Source organism: Oncorhynchus gorbuscha, linkage group LG22 (genome assembly GCF_021184085.1).
Source record: "Oncorhynchus gorbuscha isolate QuinsamMale2020 ecotype Even-year linkage group LG22, OgorEven_v1.0, whole genome shotgun sequence".
In the NCBI taxonomy this organism is placed as follows: Eukaryota; Metazoa; Chordata; class Actinopteri; order Salmoniformes; family Salmonidae; genus Oncorhynchus; species Oncorhynchus gorbuscha.
In genome coordinates this window covers 6577705-6596462 of record NC_060194.1, presented here as the reverse complement: position 1 = coordinate 6596462, position 18758 = coordinate 6577705, and the positions used below count along the sequence as shown (strand labels likewise).

The 18758-nt window shown below is 44.6% G+C and overlaps 1 protein-coding gene across 1 annotated transcript in view; it reads left to right on the top strand.

Annotated features, from left to right (window-relative positions):
* Positions 1 to 420: 420 nt before the first annotated feature.
* The window catches only part of LOC124010148 (agouti-signaling protein-like), a 31442-nt gene continuing 13104 nt past the window's right edge, over positions 421 to 18758 (top strand). Inside the window, exon 1 of the mRNA XM_046322524.1 lies at positions 421 to 529. Within this exon, the coding sequence (XP_046178480.1) occupies positions 421 to 529 (109 nt within the window). The remainder of the gene's footprint in view (positions 530 to 18758) is intronic.

Below are 18758 nucleotides of genomic sequence, written 5' to 3'. Positions count from 1 at the left end.
CTGCCCCCAGATTTGACAGCTCCGGTGAACTCTTGATCTGATTGAATCTTATAGTTAGGTTAAATGATGGAAAACATAATGAAACCCAAATTGGGTTGGTCAACAGTCTACTTCAAAGTCTGAAATACATTGTGGGCGTGGAAGACTTGGCTACACTTAACCCCAATTGTACAACAACCCTCCACAAGAGCGATAACCTTCTGAGTTACGATATTGATAGCATAAAGACATTTTTAGTCAAATACATATATTCATTTACCCCCTGAGGATAAAAAAAGTTGCCTGTAAATATCCCAACGTGTCAAATAAATGTAATAGTGTGCTCTTGCCTGAACAGTGCAGCTGCCTGAGCCTATAACATTATTATCATTGTTATTACACCCGGATTTACAGCTTATTCCAAGCATTGGAGGGGTGGAGATGTTGGGAAAACATTTTCTCTGGGTTTATCTCATTTCGGTGTCTTTTACGTTATTTTTCACTGAAGAGCTGAAGAGGGATGGACATAAACAACATGAAAATGATTCAGGTGAAGCACTTTTGCATGTTTTCTGTTTTGATTCAACTGGGTTGTTTGCGCGTGTTGCTGAGTGAAACGATGTAACGTTACTTGAGTGCCTAGACTAGCTAGCCTACTCCGGGCAAGTAGTCATAACTTTTGCACTAAAATGGCACATTTGTAATTTATTTAACCTTTATTTTATCAGGGAGTCATACTGAGACAAGGTCTCTTTTACAGATGCGCCCTGAATTACATACATTACAGTAAATACATACAATAGAAATGCTAGCAGAAAGAACATGGTCATAAAAAACACATTCATCAGTAATAAGGTCCTCAACCTTCTGAATTGCCCTATGCACCAAAACATCAAATTCATGAACATTTTGAAGATTGTTCCACAAATAAGGTTCAAGAAAACTTTAAGCTGATTTACCTAACTCAGTTTAAAGACCAAATTAATTTCCAGAGTTAGCCATCCTTGAAACCGAGTGTGGCAACTCCTATGTCTAAAGTTTAGTAAAGATGTTAGGTACAGTCAGTGGGAATTTTTGTAAAACATTGCAATGTATCAACCTATGTGACATGTGACATCAAAGAGGGCCAACCAACTTTTTGGTAGAGAATGCAGTGGTGAGTACTAAAATTGTCACCCATAATAAAGCACAGTGCAGATGCCTGCGTATAACTATTAATGAAGTGGCAGCTGTGTTTTTATTCTCAGCTCCTTAAATAACTCACATCTTTTCATCTATCCAGAGTCTTCGGAAAGTATTCCTTTTATTTTTCCACATATTCTTGTGTTCCAGCCTTAATTTAAAATTGATTGAATTGGGATTTTTGGTGACGCACCACCGGTGAGCCTGGGCGCAAACCCAGAGTGTCTGGGTCCCCGGGAGGCCCTTTTACTCATTCATGAAAAATTAACATCTGAAATGCCTTGAGTCAATAAGTATTCAACCCCTTTGTTATGTCAAGCCTGAATAAGTTCAGAAGTAAAATGGTGCTTAACAAGTTACATAATAAGTTGCATGGACTCACTCTGTGTGCAATAATATAATTTAACATCATTTTTTTATGAGTATGTCATCTCTGTACCACACACATACAGATCATTTTTTAAGGTCACTCAGTCGAGCAGTCAATTTCAAACACAGATTCAACCTCAATGACCGGAGAGATTTTCCAATGCCGTGGCAAAGAAGGGAACCAATTTGTAAGTCGCTCTGGATAAGAGCGTCTGCTAAATGACTTAAATGTAAATGTAATGTAAAATTGTAATAAAACATTTTTTTTAAAGCAGACATTGAATATCCCTTTGAGCATGGTGAAGTTATAAATTATACTTTGGATGGTGTAGTCAATACTGTCACGAACCGGCTCAAAGCCCGTAACAAAGGGAGACAACGTGGAGATAAGGAGTAGCAAAATATATATTTATTAACTAAAGCAACTAAGGAAAATATCCAATGGTGTGTGTAATCAGTAATCAGTAGTGTAAGTGAGTGTTTTGCATGAATGTGATAATGCAGGTTGATGAAAGGTGCCAAAGCAAACAAACAAAAGGCCACCAAGAACCACAACAGAATCTACAAAAGGTGTCTGCATGGAGAGAGTCTCCTCCATGAATGTTGAAGAGGTCTATTTATCCTGGGAGACACCTGGCCCAGGTGTTTCCCATGTAGCTGACGACCCTCTCAACTCCGCCCACCGGCATCCTAATTTTCACATTCCCCCCATAAAACCGGGGACCAACAAGGACCCCGGAACAACATACCAGCCTCTCGCGTCCCAAATTGACACAGGCCTCTGCGTCCCAAATTGACACAGGCCTCTGCGTCCCAAATTGACACAGGCCTCTGCGTCCCAAATTGACACAGGCCTCTGCGTCCCAAATTGACACAGGCCTCTGCGTCCCAAATTGACACAGGCCTCTGCGTCCCAAATTGACACAGGCCTCTGCGTCCCAAATTGACACAGGCCTCTGCGTCCCAAATTGACATAGGCCTCTGTATATACTGGCCCAGGTGTTTCCCATGTAGCTGACGACCCTCTCAACTCCGCCCACCCGCATCCTAATAAGGAAACAAGAACAAAGACAGAATACGGCAGACAGAGTGGGAGGGTCGTCACAATACACCCAGTCACTACAAAGATACAGGCGTCCTTCCTAACTCAGTTGCCGGAGAGGAAGGAAACCGCTTAGGGATTTCACCATGAGGCCAATGGTAAAAACAGTTACTGAGTTTAATGGCTGTGATAAGATAAAACTGAGGATGAATCAACAACATTGTAGTTACTCCACAATACTAACATAATTGACAGAGTGGAAAAAAAACATGCATCCTGTTTGCAACAAGGCACTAAAGCAATACCGCAAAGAATTTGGCAAAGCAATTAACCTTTTGTCCTGAATACAAAGTGTTATATTTGGGGCAAATCCAATACAACATTACTGAGTACCACTGCATATTTGCAAGCATAATGGTGGCTGCATCATGTTATGTGTATGCATGTAATTGTTAAGGACTCTTTTTTTTCAAAAGAAAAAATAAACAAAAATGGAGCACAGGCAAAATCCTGGAGGAAAACCTGGTTCAGTCTGCTTTCCACCAGACACTGGGAGATGAATTCACCTGTCAGCAGGACAATAACCTAAAGCTTAAGGCCAAATCTACACTGGAGTTGCTTACCAAGAAGACAGTGAATGTTCCTGAGTGGCCGAGTTACAGTTTTGACTTAAATCTGCATGAAAATCTATGGCAAGACTGGAAAATGGTTGTCTAGCAGCAACCAATTTGACAGAGCTTGAAAAATGTTGGAAAGAATAATGGGACCAAGTCCATTTTATGGCAAGAATAGCTCAAATAAGCAAAGATAAATGACAGTCCATCATTACTTTAGGACATGCATGAAGGTCAGGATCTGGAAAATGTTGAGAAGTTTGAAATGTTCTTTAAGTGCAGTCGCTAAAACCATCAAGCGCTATGATGAAACTGGCTTTCATGAGGACCGCCACAGGAAAGGAAGACCCAGATTTACCTCTGCTACAGAGGATACGTTCATTAGAGTTACCATTCTCGGAAATTGCAGCCCAAATAATTGCTTCACAAAGTTCAAGTAACAAAGAAACTAAAGAAACCACTAGTAAAGGACACCAAAAATAAGAAGATACTTTTTTGGGCCACCATGTCTTTGTGAGACGCAAAGTATGTGAAAGGATGATCTCTGCATGTGTGGTGCTTTGCTGGTGACACTGTCAGTGATTTATTTAAGATTCAAGGCACACTTAACCAGTATGGCTACCACAGCATTCTGCATTGATAAGCCATCCCATCTGGGACTATCATTTGTTTTTGAACAGGACAATGACCCAAAACACACCTCCAAGCTGTGCAAGGGATATTTGAACAAGGAGAGTGATGGAGTGCTGCATCAGATGACCTGGCCTCCACAATCACCCGACCTCAACCCAATTGAGATGGATTGGGATGAGTTGGACCACAGAGTGAAGGAAAAGCAGCCAACAAGTGCTCAGCATATGTGGGAACACCTTCGAGACTGTTTGAAAAGCATTCCTCATGAAGCTGGTTGAGAGAAAAATAAAGAAAAACCCTTGAATAAGTAGGTGTGTCCAAACATTTGACTGGTACTGTAAATTAGATATTTCTGGAGTTCATTTTCAATACATTTGCAAAAGTGTTTAAAAACATGTTTTCACTTTGTCATTATGGGGTATTGTGTGTAAATGGGTGAGAAAAACCCCCAACGTAATCAATTGAATTCAGGCTGTAACACAGAAAAATGTGGAATAAGTCAAGGGGTATGAACACTTTCTGAGGGCAGTGTATATACAAAAGTATGTGGAAGCTCCTTCAAATGAGTGGATTAGTCTATTTCAGCCACACCCCTTGCTGACAGGTGTATAACATCTCCATAGGCAAACATTGGCAGTAGAATGGCTTTAATGAAGAGCTCAGTGACTTTCAACGTGGCACCATCATAGGATGGCACCTTTCCAAAAATTCAGTTTGTCACATTTCTGCCCTTCTTGAGCTGGCCCGGTCAACTGTAAGTGCTGTTACTGTGAAGTGGAAACGTTTAGGAGTAACAGCGGATCAGTCGCGAATTGGTAGGCCAAAGAAGCTCACAGAATGGGACCGCCAAGTTCTGAAGTGCGTAGTGTGTAAAACCAGTCTGTCCTTGGTTGCAACACTCACTACCAAGTTCAAAACTGCCTCTGGAAGCAACGTCAGCACAAGATCTGTTCATCGAGAGCTTGTAAACTCGCCGTCAATCGGAAGCTTCATGAAATGGGCTTCCATGGCCGAGCAGCCGCACACAAAACCTAAGATCACCATCCGCAATGCCAAGCGTCAGCCGGAGTGGTGGACTCTGGAGCAGTGGAAACGCGTTCTCTGCAATGATGAATCACACTTCACCATCTGGCAGACCAATGGACGAATCTAAGTTTGGTGGATGCCAGGAGAACGCTCACTGCCCGAATGCATAGTGCAACTGTAAAGTTTGGTGGAGGAGGAATAATGGTCTGGGGCTGTTTTTCATGGTTACGGCTCCTTAGTTCCAGTGAAGGGAAATCTTACTGCTACAGCATACAATGGCATTCTAGACAATTCTGTGCTTCCAACTTTGTGCCAACAATTTGGGGAAGACCCTTTCCTGTTTCAGCATGACAATGCCTCCATGCACAAAGCGAGGTCCATACAGAAATATTTTGTCGAGATTGGTGTGGAAGTACTTGACCAGCATGCACAGACCCCTGACCTCAACCCCATCAAACACCTTTGGGATACATTGGAATGCCAACTGCGAGCCAGGCCTAATTGGCCAACATCAGTGCCCAACCTCATAAATGCTTGTGGCTGAATGGAAGCAAGTTCCCGCAGCAATGTTCCAACATCCGGTGGAAACCTTCCCAGAAGAGTGGTGGCTGTTATAGCAGCAAAGGGGGGGACCAACTCCATATTAATGCTCATGATTTTGGAATGAGAAGTTCAACAAGCAGGTGTCCACAAACGTTTGGTCATGTAGTACATTTGTAAGCAGGGACATGATCAATATGGACACCATCCAATGTGCATATGCTTAAATCATCATACTGTGACAAGAGATGAAAAGAATCTGCCCACTCCATCAAGCAATGGGGACCACAACACAGGACATTCACGGGACCTCATGGAACCACGGACCGCGCCTGCAGAAACTGGACAACGGGGGGAAGCAGAGGAGATACCTATCATAGACTTCTCCCAGCTGACGCTTGACATACCTCCTACGCCGCCTCCCAGTGGTAGAAACAACCAGCTGGTATGATTGAGTAGAATCAGCCAACAGTAACACGGAAGCAGCAATATGAGAGTCAGTAGTGCATGACCTTAAATGGTAATAATAGGAAGCTTCCGTTTAACACACAGGCCTAAGATTACGTAGGTCTACAGCACCAGTTGGAACTTCCCCTTCAAAAAGATATATAAAGAGAACAGACATCATAAGACAGCATGATCCTCGTTAACATGTGAGACAGACTTCATATGGAGGATCATCACAGGTAAATTTACTATTGCACTATACGCTTTTTGTTAGACTATAACAATATTAGAAAATTGGATTATTTTGTCTATGTACTTATTGGATCACTATCTGAATATACTTGGTTGAACTTGGTGACCCCCGAGACTGAGTCTACGAAAAACAGAGGTCTAAACACCTCTTGAATACAGACAAAGTGGCGGTCACTCAGTGAGACATCAGGTACAGATGTGATTGGCAATACAAGGAAACAGCAAAATACCAGTTACAATATATTGAGTCCATACACAGAGTTGTAAGTGTATTAAGATACTGGAATTCGGAATCTAGCGTCATCGCTGCGAGAATACCGATTACGGGAAAGTGACCAAGGGGCTGAGCATTTAAGGTAATTGAACTATTTTTGCTATTTAGTCAATATTGTTAGAAGTGTTAACGCATTTAAAGTTTTGCAATATTATCTGGCATAGCTTAAAGCATTAAGGATTGATTGAGCATTATTGTTGTATTGAGAAACTGTATAACCATTGAATTGTAATGAAGTGTATAAGACAAAAAACAGAGTGACTTAATAAAAGCTTGAAACTTTGACAACTAGGCCAGATTAACGATCTGGAGAGCAAACGCCTTTGACACTCTCACTGAACAGAAAGTGACCCTGGTTATAGGTTAAAGTGATTGCACTAAAGAATATTTCATTGTGTGGACAATAATATATTTTTAAGGAAGTCAAAACATATACCAATACTAGTTTCCCGAGTGACTACTAGCTGACGAGCATAATAACTACTAGGAGTTGTTATTAGGTATTGATATATACATAGGTAAAGATAACTTGAGGGTAAAGAAATATAGGAGGAATCCATAACGCTTAATAATATTTAAATAGGAGTATATCTATCCAAGGCCTCATACTAGACCGGACAATAAGGGAGTGACAACGTGAACGAAGGAACAAACCCAACTCACGCGAAGGGCCATTACGAATAAATAGAAGGGTTGGTAGGGCCGCACGGCAAGGCCCTTGTTACACCGAAGTAACTAAAGTCCCAAAGTACTCTGCCCAGCCAGAGGACGGGGTAGAGGCTTTTGCTGCAGGCATTGGGCAAAAGTCAGCACCGTGACAATACTTTTAGCTGCATTCAATACTAATTTCAGGTCAAAAAAAGTTTTTTCTGTAATACGATGACTGTAGTTCAGATAGAGCCTTGTCAAACCTGAATCAGTTACACCAGCTCTGTCAGGAGAAGCTTGTGGGAAGCTTGTGGAAGGCTACCTGAAACGTTTGACCCAAGTTAAACAATTTAAAGGCAATCCTGATTGAGTGTATGTAAACCTCTGACCCACAGGGAATGTGATGAAAGACATAAAAGCTGAAATATATCATTCTCTCAACTATTATTCTGACATTTCATATTCTTAAAATAAAGTGCTGATCCTAACTGATCTAAGACAGGAAATTTTTACTAGGATTAAATTGCAGGAATTGTGACAAACTGAGTTTAAATCAAATAAAATCAAAATAAAATCAAATTTTATTTGTCACATACACATGGTTAGCAGATGTTAATGCGAGTGCAGCGAAATGCTTGTGCTTCTAGTTCCGACAATGCAGTAATAACCAACAAGTAATCTAGTTTACAATTCCAAAACTACTAACTTATAGACACAAGTGTAAGGGGATAAGAATATGTACATAAAGATATATGAGTGAGTGATGGTACAGAGCGGCATAGGCAAGATACAGTAGATGGTATTGAGTGCAGTATATACATATTCCCCGAGATGGCATAGCAGTTCAGACGTCTTTTGTCCTCGTCTTGTCGTGTCCTGTATATATATATATTTACAACTTTTTTTCACATACATTTTATTTTTATTTTCCATCAACTTATCTTCAAAACACTCTCCTGCAACCCACCTCACCAATTTATATTTATAAATAAGTATTATTTACCTCAAATCTGCAATCCTCCAAGAAGCTAGCCAGAAGCTAGCCAGAAACTCCATGAAGCTAGCCAGAAACTAACCAGAAGCTAGCCAGGAGCTAGCTAGAAGCTAATCAGAAGCTAGTTCAGAAGCTAGTTAGCTTCTTTACTGGCAAATCGTTAGTATTCAGCTAACCACGGTTTGTGGTCATCAGCTATCCTTTAGCTCGAAAATCTATCGCCAGTTTTGTACGGCGCAGCGCGGCTCGGAACGGAACATACCGGACCAATTTTTCTCTCAATGTCCTTGGATTTCAACTGCTCTCTGGACATTCATTCCCGGATCTCACAGCTAGCTAGCTGCTATGCGTGTGTCTATCTGCTCTCGTCGATTCCGGAGCAAACATCAATTACTCCGGAGCTAGCCAGCTCCGTCAATCACTCCTGAGCTCCGTCAATCACTCCTGGGCTGTAGTCAACTATCCGGACCCGTTTTACCGCCTACGCGGAGCCCCACCGGGCCTTCACAACTGGACTGCCGACGTTATCTACCCGAAGGAGATCTGGCTGGCTCCTCCGTCGCGACGTTACCTGAACGCCCATCTGCGGCCTGCTAACCGTTAGCTGTCTTACCGGCTGCTCTCAGAATAGACAATCGGACAATTTATTTATTTTTATTATTATTATGTTTCTTCTTGGGCCTCTATAACTATATCTATTGTTTTTATTTTTTGTTGTTGTTGTGTGATTTGGACTAATCCCCTCTACCACACGGAACCCCACTAATCTACTGACGGAACGCAAGAGGTGGCTGACAACAGACCTCCATCCTATGCTAGCTTGCTACCGATGGCCTGGCTAGCTGTCTAAATCGCCGTGACCCCCAAACCAACCACTCCACTCACTGGACTCTTTTGATCACTCGACTAAGGATGCGTCTCCTTAATGTCAATATGTCTTGTCCATTGCTGTTCTGGTTAGTGTTTATTGGCTTATTTCACTGTAGAGCCTCTAGTCCTGCTCACTATACCTTATCCAATTTATTAGTTCCACCACCCACACATGCAATGACATCTCCTGGTTTCAATGATGTTTCTAGAGACAATATCTCTCTCTTCATCACTCAATACCTAGGTTTACCTCCACTGTATTCACATCCTACCATACCTTTGTCTGTACATTATACCTTGATGCTATTTTATCGCCCCCAGAAACCTCCTTTTACTCTCTGTTCCAGACGTTCTAGACGACTAATTCTTATTGCTTTTAGCCGTACCCTTATTCTACTCCTATGTTCCTCTGGCGATGTAGAGGTGAATCCAGGCCCTGCAGTGCCTAGCTCCACTCCTATTCCCCAGGCGCTCTCTTAAAATGACTTCTGTAACCGTAATAGCCTTGGTTTCATGCATGTTAACATTAGAAGCCTCCTCCCTAAGTTTGTTCTATTCACTGCTAAAGCACACTCTGCCAACCCGGATGTTCTAGCTGTGTCTGAATCCTGGCTTCGGAAGACCACCAAAAATTCTGACATTTTAATTCCAAATTACAACATTTTCAGACAAGATAGAACTGCCAAAGGGGCGGTGTTGCAATCTACTGCAAAGATAGCCTGCAGAGTTATGTCCTACTATCCAGGTCTGTACCCAAACAATTTGAACTTCTACTTTTAAAAATCCACCTCTCTAAAAACAAGTCTCTCATCGTTGCCGCCTGCTATAGACTACCCTCTGCCCCCAGCTGTGCTTTGGACACCATATGTGAACTGATTGCCCCCCATCTATCTTCAGAGCTCGTGCTGCTAGGCGACCTAAACTGGAACATGCTTAACACCCCAGCCATCCTACAATCTAAACTTGATGCCCTCAATCTCACTCAAATTATCAATGAACCTACCAGGTACCCCCCCAAAGCCTTAAACACGGGCACCCTCATAGATATCATCCTAACCAACTTCCCCTCTAAATACACCTCTGCTGTCTTCAACCAAGATCTCAGCGATCACTGCCTCATTGCCTGCATCCGTAATGGGTCAGCGGTCAAACGACCTCCACTCATCACTGTAAAACGCTCCCTGAAACACTTCAGCGAGCAGACCTTTCTAATCGACCTGGCCGGGGTATCCTGGAAGGATATTGATCTCATCCCGTCAGTAGAGGATGCCTGGATATTTAAAAAAAAAAACATCTTAAATAAACATGCCACATTCAAGAAATTTAGAACCAGGAACAGATATAGCCCTTGGTTCTCCCCAGACCTGACTGCCCTTAACCAACACAAAAACATCCTATGGCGTTCTGCATTAGCATCGAACAGCCCCTGTGATATGCAGCTGTTCAGGGAAGCTAGAAACCGTTATACACAGGCAGTTAGAAAAGCCAAGGCTAGCTTTTTCAAGCAGAAATTTGCTTCCTGCAACACTAACTCAAAAATGTTCTGGGACACTGTAAAGTCCATGGAGAATAAGAACACCTCCTCCCAGCTGCCCACTGCACTGAAGATAGGAAACACTGTCACCACTGATAAATCCACCATAATTGAGAATTTCAATAAGCATTTTTCTACGGCTGGCCATGCTTTCCACCTGGCTACTCCTACCCCGGTCAACAGCACTGCACCCCCAACAGCAACTCGCCCAAGCCTTCCCCATTTCTCCTTCTCCCAAATCCATTCAGCTGATGTTCTGAAAGAGCTGAAAAATCTGGACCCCTACAAATCAGCCGGGCAAGACAATCTGGACCCTTTCTTTCTAAAATTATCTGCCGAAATTGTTGCCACCCCTATTACTAGCCTGTTCAACCTCTCTTTCGTGTCGTCTGAGATTCCCAAAGATTGGAAAGCAGCTGCGGTCATCCCCCTCTTCAAAGGGGGGGACACTCTTGACCCAAACTGCTACAGACCTATATCTATCCTACCATGCCTTTCTAAGGTCTTCGAAAGCCAAGTCAACAAACAGATTTACCGACCATTTCGAATCTCACCATACCTTCTCTGCTATGCAATCTGGTTTCAGAGCTGGTCATGGGTGCACCTCAGCCACGCTCAAGGTCCTAAACGATATCTTAACTGCCATCGATAAGAAACATTACTGTGCAGCCGTATTCATTGATCTGGCCAAGGCTTTCGACTCTGTCAACCACCACATCCTCATCGGCAGACTCGACAGCCTTGGTTTCTCAAATGATTGCCTCGCCTGGTTCACCAACTACTTCTCTGATAGAGTTCAGTGTGTCAAATCGGTGGGTCTGCTGTCCGGACCTCTGGCAGTCTCTATGGGGGTGCCACAGGGTTCAATTCTTGGACCGACTCTCTTCTCTGTATACATCAATGAGGTCGCTCTTGCTGCTGGTGAGTCCCTGATCCACCTCTACGCAGACGACACCATTCTGTATACTTCCGGCCCTTCTTTGGACACTGTGTTAACAACCCTCCAGGCAAGCTTCAATGCCATACAACTCTCCTTCCGTGGCCTCCAATTGCTCTTAAATACAAGTAAAACTAAATGCATGCTCTTCAACCGATCGCTAACTGCACCTACCTGCCTGGCCAACATCACTACTCTGGACGGCTCTGACTTAGAATACGTGGACAACTACAAATACTTAGGTGTCTGGTTAGACTGTAAACTCTCCTTCCAGACCCATATCAAACATCTCCAATCCAAATTTAAATCTAGAATTTGCTTCCTATTTCGCAACAAAGCATCCTTCACTCATGCTGCCAAACATACCCTTGTAAAACTGACCATCCTACCAATCCTCGACTTTGGCGATGTCATTTACAAAATAGCCTCCAATACCCTACTCAACAAATTGGATGCAGTCTATCACAGTGCAATCCGTTTTGTCACCAAAGCCCCATATACTACCCACCATTGCGACCTGTACGCTCTCGTTGGCTGGCCCTCGCTTCATACTCGTCACCAAACCCACTGGCTCCATGTCATCTACAAGACCCTGCTAGGTAAAGTCCCCCCTTATCTCAGCTCGCTGGTCACCATAGCATCTCCCACCTGTAGCACACCCTCCAGCAGGTATATCTCTCTAGTCACCCCCAAAACAAATTCTTTCTTTGGCCGCCTCTCCTTCCAGTTCTCTGCTGCCAATGACTGGAACGAACTACAAAAATCTCTGAAACTGGAAACACTTATCTCCCTCACTAGCTTTAAGCACCAACTGTCAGAGCATCTTACAGATTACTGCACCTGTACATAGCCCACCTATAATATAGCCCAAACAACTACCTCTTTCCCAACTGTATTTAATTAATTTATTTATTTTGCTCCTTTGCACCCCATTATTTTTATTTCTACTTTGCACATTCTTCCATTGCAAAACTACCATTCCAGTGTTTTACTTGCTATATTGTATTTACTTTGCCACCATGGCCTTTTTGCCTTTACCTCCCTTCTCACCTAATTTGCTCACATTGTATATAGACTTGTTTATACTGTATTATTGACTGTATGTTTGTTTAACTCCATGTGTAACTCTGTGTCATTGTATCTGTCGAACTGCTTTGCTTTATCTTGGCCAGGTCGCAATTGTAAATGAGAACTTGTTCTCAACTTGCCTACCTGGTTAAATAAAGGTGAAATAAAAAATAAAAATAAATAAATATGAGATGAGTATGTAAACAAAGTGGCATAGTTAAAGTGGCTAGTGATACATGTATTACATAAAGATGCAGTAGATGATATAGAGTACAGTATATACATATGAGATGAATAATGTAGGGTATGTAAACATTATATTAGGTAGCATTGTTTAAAGTGGCTAGTGATATATTTTACATCATTTCCCATCAATTCCCATTATTAAAGTGGCTGGAGTTGAGTCAGTGTGTTGGCAGCAGCCACTCAATGTTAGTGGTGGCTGTTTAACAGTCTGATGGCCTTGAGATAGAAGCTGTTTTTCAGTCTCTCGGTCCCAGCTTTGATGCACCTGTACTGACCTCGCCTTCTGGATGATAGCGGGGTGAACAGGCAGTGGTTCGGGTGGTTGATGTCCTTGATGATCTTTATGACCTTCCTGTGACATCGGGTGATGTAGGTGTCCTAGAGGGCAGGTAGTTTGTCCCCGGTGATGCGTTGTGCAGACCTCACTACCCTCTGGAGAGCCTTGCGGTTGTGGGTGGAGCAGTTGCCGTACCAGGCGGTGATACAGCCCGACAGGATGCTCTCGATTGTGCATCTGTAGAGCTTGTGAGTGCTTTAGGTGACAAGCCGAATTTCTTCAGCCTCCTGAGGCTGCTGCGCCTTCTTCACGATGCTGTCTGTGTGGGTGGACCAATTCAGTTTGTCTGTGATGTGTAGGCCGAGAAACTTAAAACTTACTACCCTCTCCACTACTGTCCCATCAATGTGGATAGGGGGGTGTTCCTTCTGCTGTTTCCTGAAGTCCACAATCATCTCCTTAGTTTTGTTGACGTTGAGTGTGAGGTTATTTTCCTGACACCACACTCCCAGGGCCCTCACCTCCTCCCTGTAGGCCATCTTGTCGTTGTTGGTAATCAAGCCTACCACTGTTGTGTCGTCCGCAAACTTGATGATTGAGTTGGAGGCGTGCGTGGCCACGCAGTCGTGGGTGAACAGGGAGTACAGAAGAGTGCTCAGAACGCACCCTTGTGGGGCCCCAGTGTTGAGGATCAGCGGGGTGGAAATGTTGTTGCCTACCCTCACCACCTGGGGGCGGCCCGCCAGGAAGTCCAGTACCCAGTTGCACAGGGCGGGGTCGAGGCCCAGGGTCTCGAGCTTGATGACGAGCTTGGAGGGCACTATGGTGTTAAATGCCGAGCTGTAGTCGATGAACAGCATTCTCACGTAGGTTTTCCTCTTGTCCAGATGGGTTAGGGCAGTGTGCAGTGTGGTTTAGATTGCATCGTCTGTGGACCTATTTGGGCGGTAAGCAAATTGGAGTGGGTCTAGGGTGTCAGGTAGGGTGGAGGTGATATTTGGTGTATTTGGCTAAGGTGTACGTAAACTTCTGACTTCAACTGTTTATATATATATATATTCTGTAACAAAATGTGGAAAAAGTCATGGGGTCTGAATGCTATCCGAAGGCACTGTGTATATACACTGCTCAAAAAAATAAAGGGAACACTTAAACAACACAATGTAACTCCAAGTCAATCACACTTCTGTGAAATCAAACTGTCCACTTAGGAAGCAACACTGATGAATTTCACATGCTGTTGTGCAAATGGAATAGACAACAGGTGGAAATTATAGGCAATTAGCAAGACACCCCCAATAAAGGAGTGGTTCTGCAGGTGGTGACCACAGACCACTTCTCAGTTCCTATGCTTCCTGGCTGATGTTTTGGTCACTTTTGAATGCTGGCGGTGCTTTCACTCTAGTGGTAGCATGAGACGGAGTTTACAACCCACACAAGTGGCTCAGGTAGTGCATCTCATCCAGGATGGCACATCAATGCGAGCTGTGGCAAGAAGGTTTGCTGTGTCTGTCAGCGTAGTGTCCAGAGCATGGAGGCGCTACCAGGAGACAGCCAGTATATCAGGAGACGTGGAGGAGGCCGTAGGAGGGCAACAACCCAGCAGCAGGACCGCTACCTCCGCCTTTGTGAAAGGAGGAGCAGGAGGTGCACTGCCAGAGCCCTGCAAAATTACCTCCAAAATTACCTCCATCAGGGCACAAATGTGCATGTGTCTGCTCAAACGGTCAGAAACAGACTCCATGAGGGTGTTATGAGGGCCCGACGTCCACAGGTTGGGGTTGTGCTTACAGCCCAACACCGTGCAGGACATTTGGCATTTGCCAGAGAACACCAAGATTGGCAAATTCTCCACTGGCGCCCTGTGCTCTTCACAGATGAAAGCAGGTTCACACTGAGCACATGTGACAGACGTGACAGAGTCTGGAGACGCCGTGGAGAACGTTCTGCTGCCTGCAACATCCTCCAGCATGACCGGTTTGGCGGTGGGTCAGTCATGGTGTGGGGTGGCATTTCTTTGGGGGGCCGCACAGCCCTCCATGTGCTCGCCAGAGGTAGCCTGACTGCCATTAGGTACCGAGATGAGATCCTCAGACCCCTTGTGAGACCATATGCTGGCCCTGGGTTCTTCCTAATGCAAGACAATGCTAGACCTCATGTGGCTGGAGTGTGTCAGCAGTTCCTGCAAGAGGAAGGCATTGATGCTATGGACTGGCCCGCCCGTTCCAAAGACCTGAATCCAATTAAGCACATCTGGGACATCATGTCTCGCTCCATCCACCAATGCCACGTTGCACCACAGACTGTCCAGGAGTTGTCGGATGCTTTAGTCCAGGTCTGGGAGAAGATCCCTCAGGAGACCATCCGCCATCTCATCAGGAGCATGCCCAGGCGTTGTAGGGAGGTCATACAGGCACGTGGAGGCCACACACACTACTGAGCCTCATTTTGACTTGTTTTAAGGACATTACATCAAAGTTGGATCAGCCTGTAGTGTGGTTTTCCACTTTAATTTTGAGTGTGACTCCGAATCCAGACCTCCATGGGTTGATAAATTTGATTTCCATTGATAATTGTGATTTTGTTGTCAGTACATTCAACTATGTAAAGAAAAAAGTATTTAAGAAGAAAATTTCATTCATTCAGATCTAGGATGTGTTATTTTAGTGTTCCCTTTTATTTTTTTGAGCAGTGTATATATATATATATATACACACACACACAGAGTGTCTAAGGATAGTATTCAGACACCTTGACTTTTTCCACATTTTGTAATGCCTTGTTCTAAAATTGATTAAATAAATACAAATCCTCAGCAATCTACACACAATACCCCATAATGACAAAGTGACGTTTTTTTTGTTATATTTGCAAATTTATTTATTTTTAAATAAAAAAATACCTTAGAAATACCTCATTTACATAAATATTCAGACCCTTTGCTATGAGACTTGAAATTGAGCTCAGATGCATCCTGTTTCCATTCATCATCCTTGTTTCTACAACTTGATTGGACATGATTTGGAAAGGCACACACCTGTTCTATATAAGGTACCACAGTTGACAGTGCATGTCAGAGAAAAAACAAGCCATGAGGTCAAAGGAACTGTCCGTAGAGCTCTGAGACAGGATTGTGTGGGGTCACATATCTGGGGAAGGGTACCAAAATGTATGCGTCATTGAAGGTCCCCAAGAACACAGTGGCCTCCATCATTCTTACATGGAAGTAGTTTGGAACCACCAAAACTCTTGCTAGAGCTGGCCCCCAGCCAAACAGGGGAGAAAGGCCTTGGTCAGGGAGGTGAACAAGAACCCAATGGTCACTCTGACAGAGCTCTAGAGTTCCTCTGTGGAGATGGTTGTCCTTCTGGAAGGTTCTCCCATCTCTACAGCACTCTACCAATCAGGCCTTTATGGTAGAGTGGCCAAACAGAAGCCACTTTTCAGTCATTTTTATGGTATTTATTTAAGCAGGTAAGTTGAATGAAAACACATTCTCATTTACAGCAACAACCTGGGGAGTAGTTACAGGGGAGAGGAGATGAATGAGCCAATTGTAAACTGAAGATGATTAGGTGACCATGATGATATGAGGGCCACATTGGGAATTTTAGCCAGGACACCAGGATTAACACCCCTACTCTTACAATAAGTGTCATGGGATCTTTAGTGTTATGCAGGTGAATGAGGACCCAAAAGCGACTTGGCGAAAACAGAGTCTTTATTCCAGTAAAGGATAAAAGCAATACTCCTGGACAATCAAAGCAGAAAACAAAACATGAAAAAAACTTAAATACACTCGTAGTGACGAGGACAGACTGGAGACTCGACCATTAACTGCAGGTTGCCTCGGGAAGGCACCGACCGAAGCAGACTCAGACACCTGCTCACACGCAGCATCTGAAGGAGACAAGACACGACAGGGCGAGACAATGACACAGCACAGCGAACATCATACAAGGATCCGACAGGACAGAAACGGAAAACAAGGGGAGAAATAGGGACTCTAATCAGAGGACAAGATAGGGGACAGGTGTGAAAAGACTAAATGAGTGAGTAGGAGAATGAGGAACAGCTGGGAGCAGGAACGGAACGATAGAGAGAGGAGAGAGAGGGAGGGGGAGAGAGAGGGATAGAAAAAGGGAACGAACCTAATAAGACCAGCAGGGGGAAACGAACAGAAGGGAAAGCATAATGACAAGACAATATAAGACAAAACATGACAGTACCCCCCCACTCACCGAGCGCCTCCTGGCGCACTCGAGGAGGAATCCTGGCGGCAACGGAGGAAATCATCAATCAGCGAACGGTCCAGCACGTCCCGAGATGGAACCCAACTCCTCTCCTCAGGACCGTAACCCTCCCAATCCACTAAGTATTGGTGACCACGTCCCCAAGAACGCATGTCCATGATCCTACGTACCTTGTAAATAGGTGCGCCCTCGACAAGGACGGGGGGGGAAGACGAACGGGGTGCGAAGAAAGGGCTTGACACAGGAGACATGGAAGACAGGATGGACGCGACGAAGATGTCGCGGAAGAAGCAGTCGCACAGCGACAGGATTGACGACCTGGGAGACACGGAACGGACCAATGAACCGCGGAGTCAACTTATGAGAAGCTGTCGTAAGGGGAAGGTTACGAGTGGAAAGCCACACTCTCTGGCCGCAACAATACCTAGGACTCTTAATCCTACGTTTATTGGCGGCTCTCACAGTCTGCGCCCTGTAACGGCAAAGTGCAGACCTCACCCTCCTCCAGGTGCGCTCACAACGTTGGACAAACGCCTGAGCGGAGGGAACGCTGGACTCGGCGAGCTGGGACGAGAACAGAGGAGGCTGGTAACCCAGACTACTCTGAAACGGAGATAGCCCGGTAGCAGAAGAAGGAAGCGAGTTGTGAGCGTATTCTGCCCAGGGGAGCTGTTCTGCCCAAGACGCAGGGTTTCTAAAAGAAAGGCTGCGTAGTATGCGACCAATCGTCTGATTGGCCCTTTCTGCTTGACCGTTAGACTGGGGATGAAAACCGGAAGAGAGACTGACGGAAGCACCAATCAAACGACAGAACTCCCTCCAAAACTGTGACGTGAATTGCGGACCTCTGTCTGAAACGGCGTCTAACGGGAGGCCATGAATTCTGAACACATTCTCGATGATGATTTGTGCCGTCTCCTTAGCGGAAGGAAGCTTAGCGAGGGGAATGAAATGTGCCGCCTTAGAGAACCTATCGACAACCGTAAGAATCACAGTCTTCCCCGCAGACAAAGGCAGACCGGTAATGAAGTCTAAGGCGATGTGAGACCATGGTCGAGAAGGAATGGGAAGCGGTCTGAGACGACCGGCAGGAGGAGAGTTACCTGACTTAGTCTGCGCGCAGTCCGAACAAGCAGCCACGAAACGGCGCGTGTCACGCTCCTGAGTAGGCCACCAAAAGCGCTGGCGAATAGAAGCAAGAGTACCTCGAACGCCGGGATGGCCAGCTAACTTGGCAGAGTGAGCCCACTGAAGAACAGCCAGACGAGTAGAAACAGGAACGAAAAGAAGGTTACTAGGACAAGCGCGCGGCGACGCAGTGTGAGTGAGTGCTTGCTTAACCTGTCTCTCAATTCCCCAGACTGTCAACCCGACAACACGCCCATAAGGAAGAATCCCTTCGGGATCAGTAGAAGCCACAGAAGAACTAAAGAGACGGGATAAGGCATCAGGCTTGGTGTTCTTATTACCCGGACGATAAGAAATCACAAACTCAAAACGAGCGAAAAACAACGCCCAACGAGGTTGACGTGCATTAAGTCGTTTGGCAGAACGGATGTACTCAAGGTTCTTA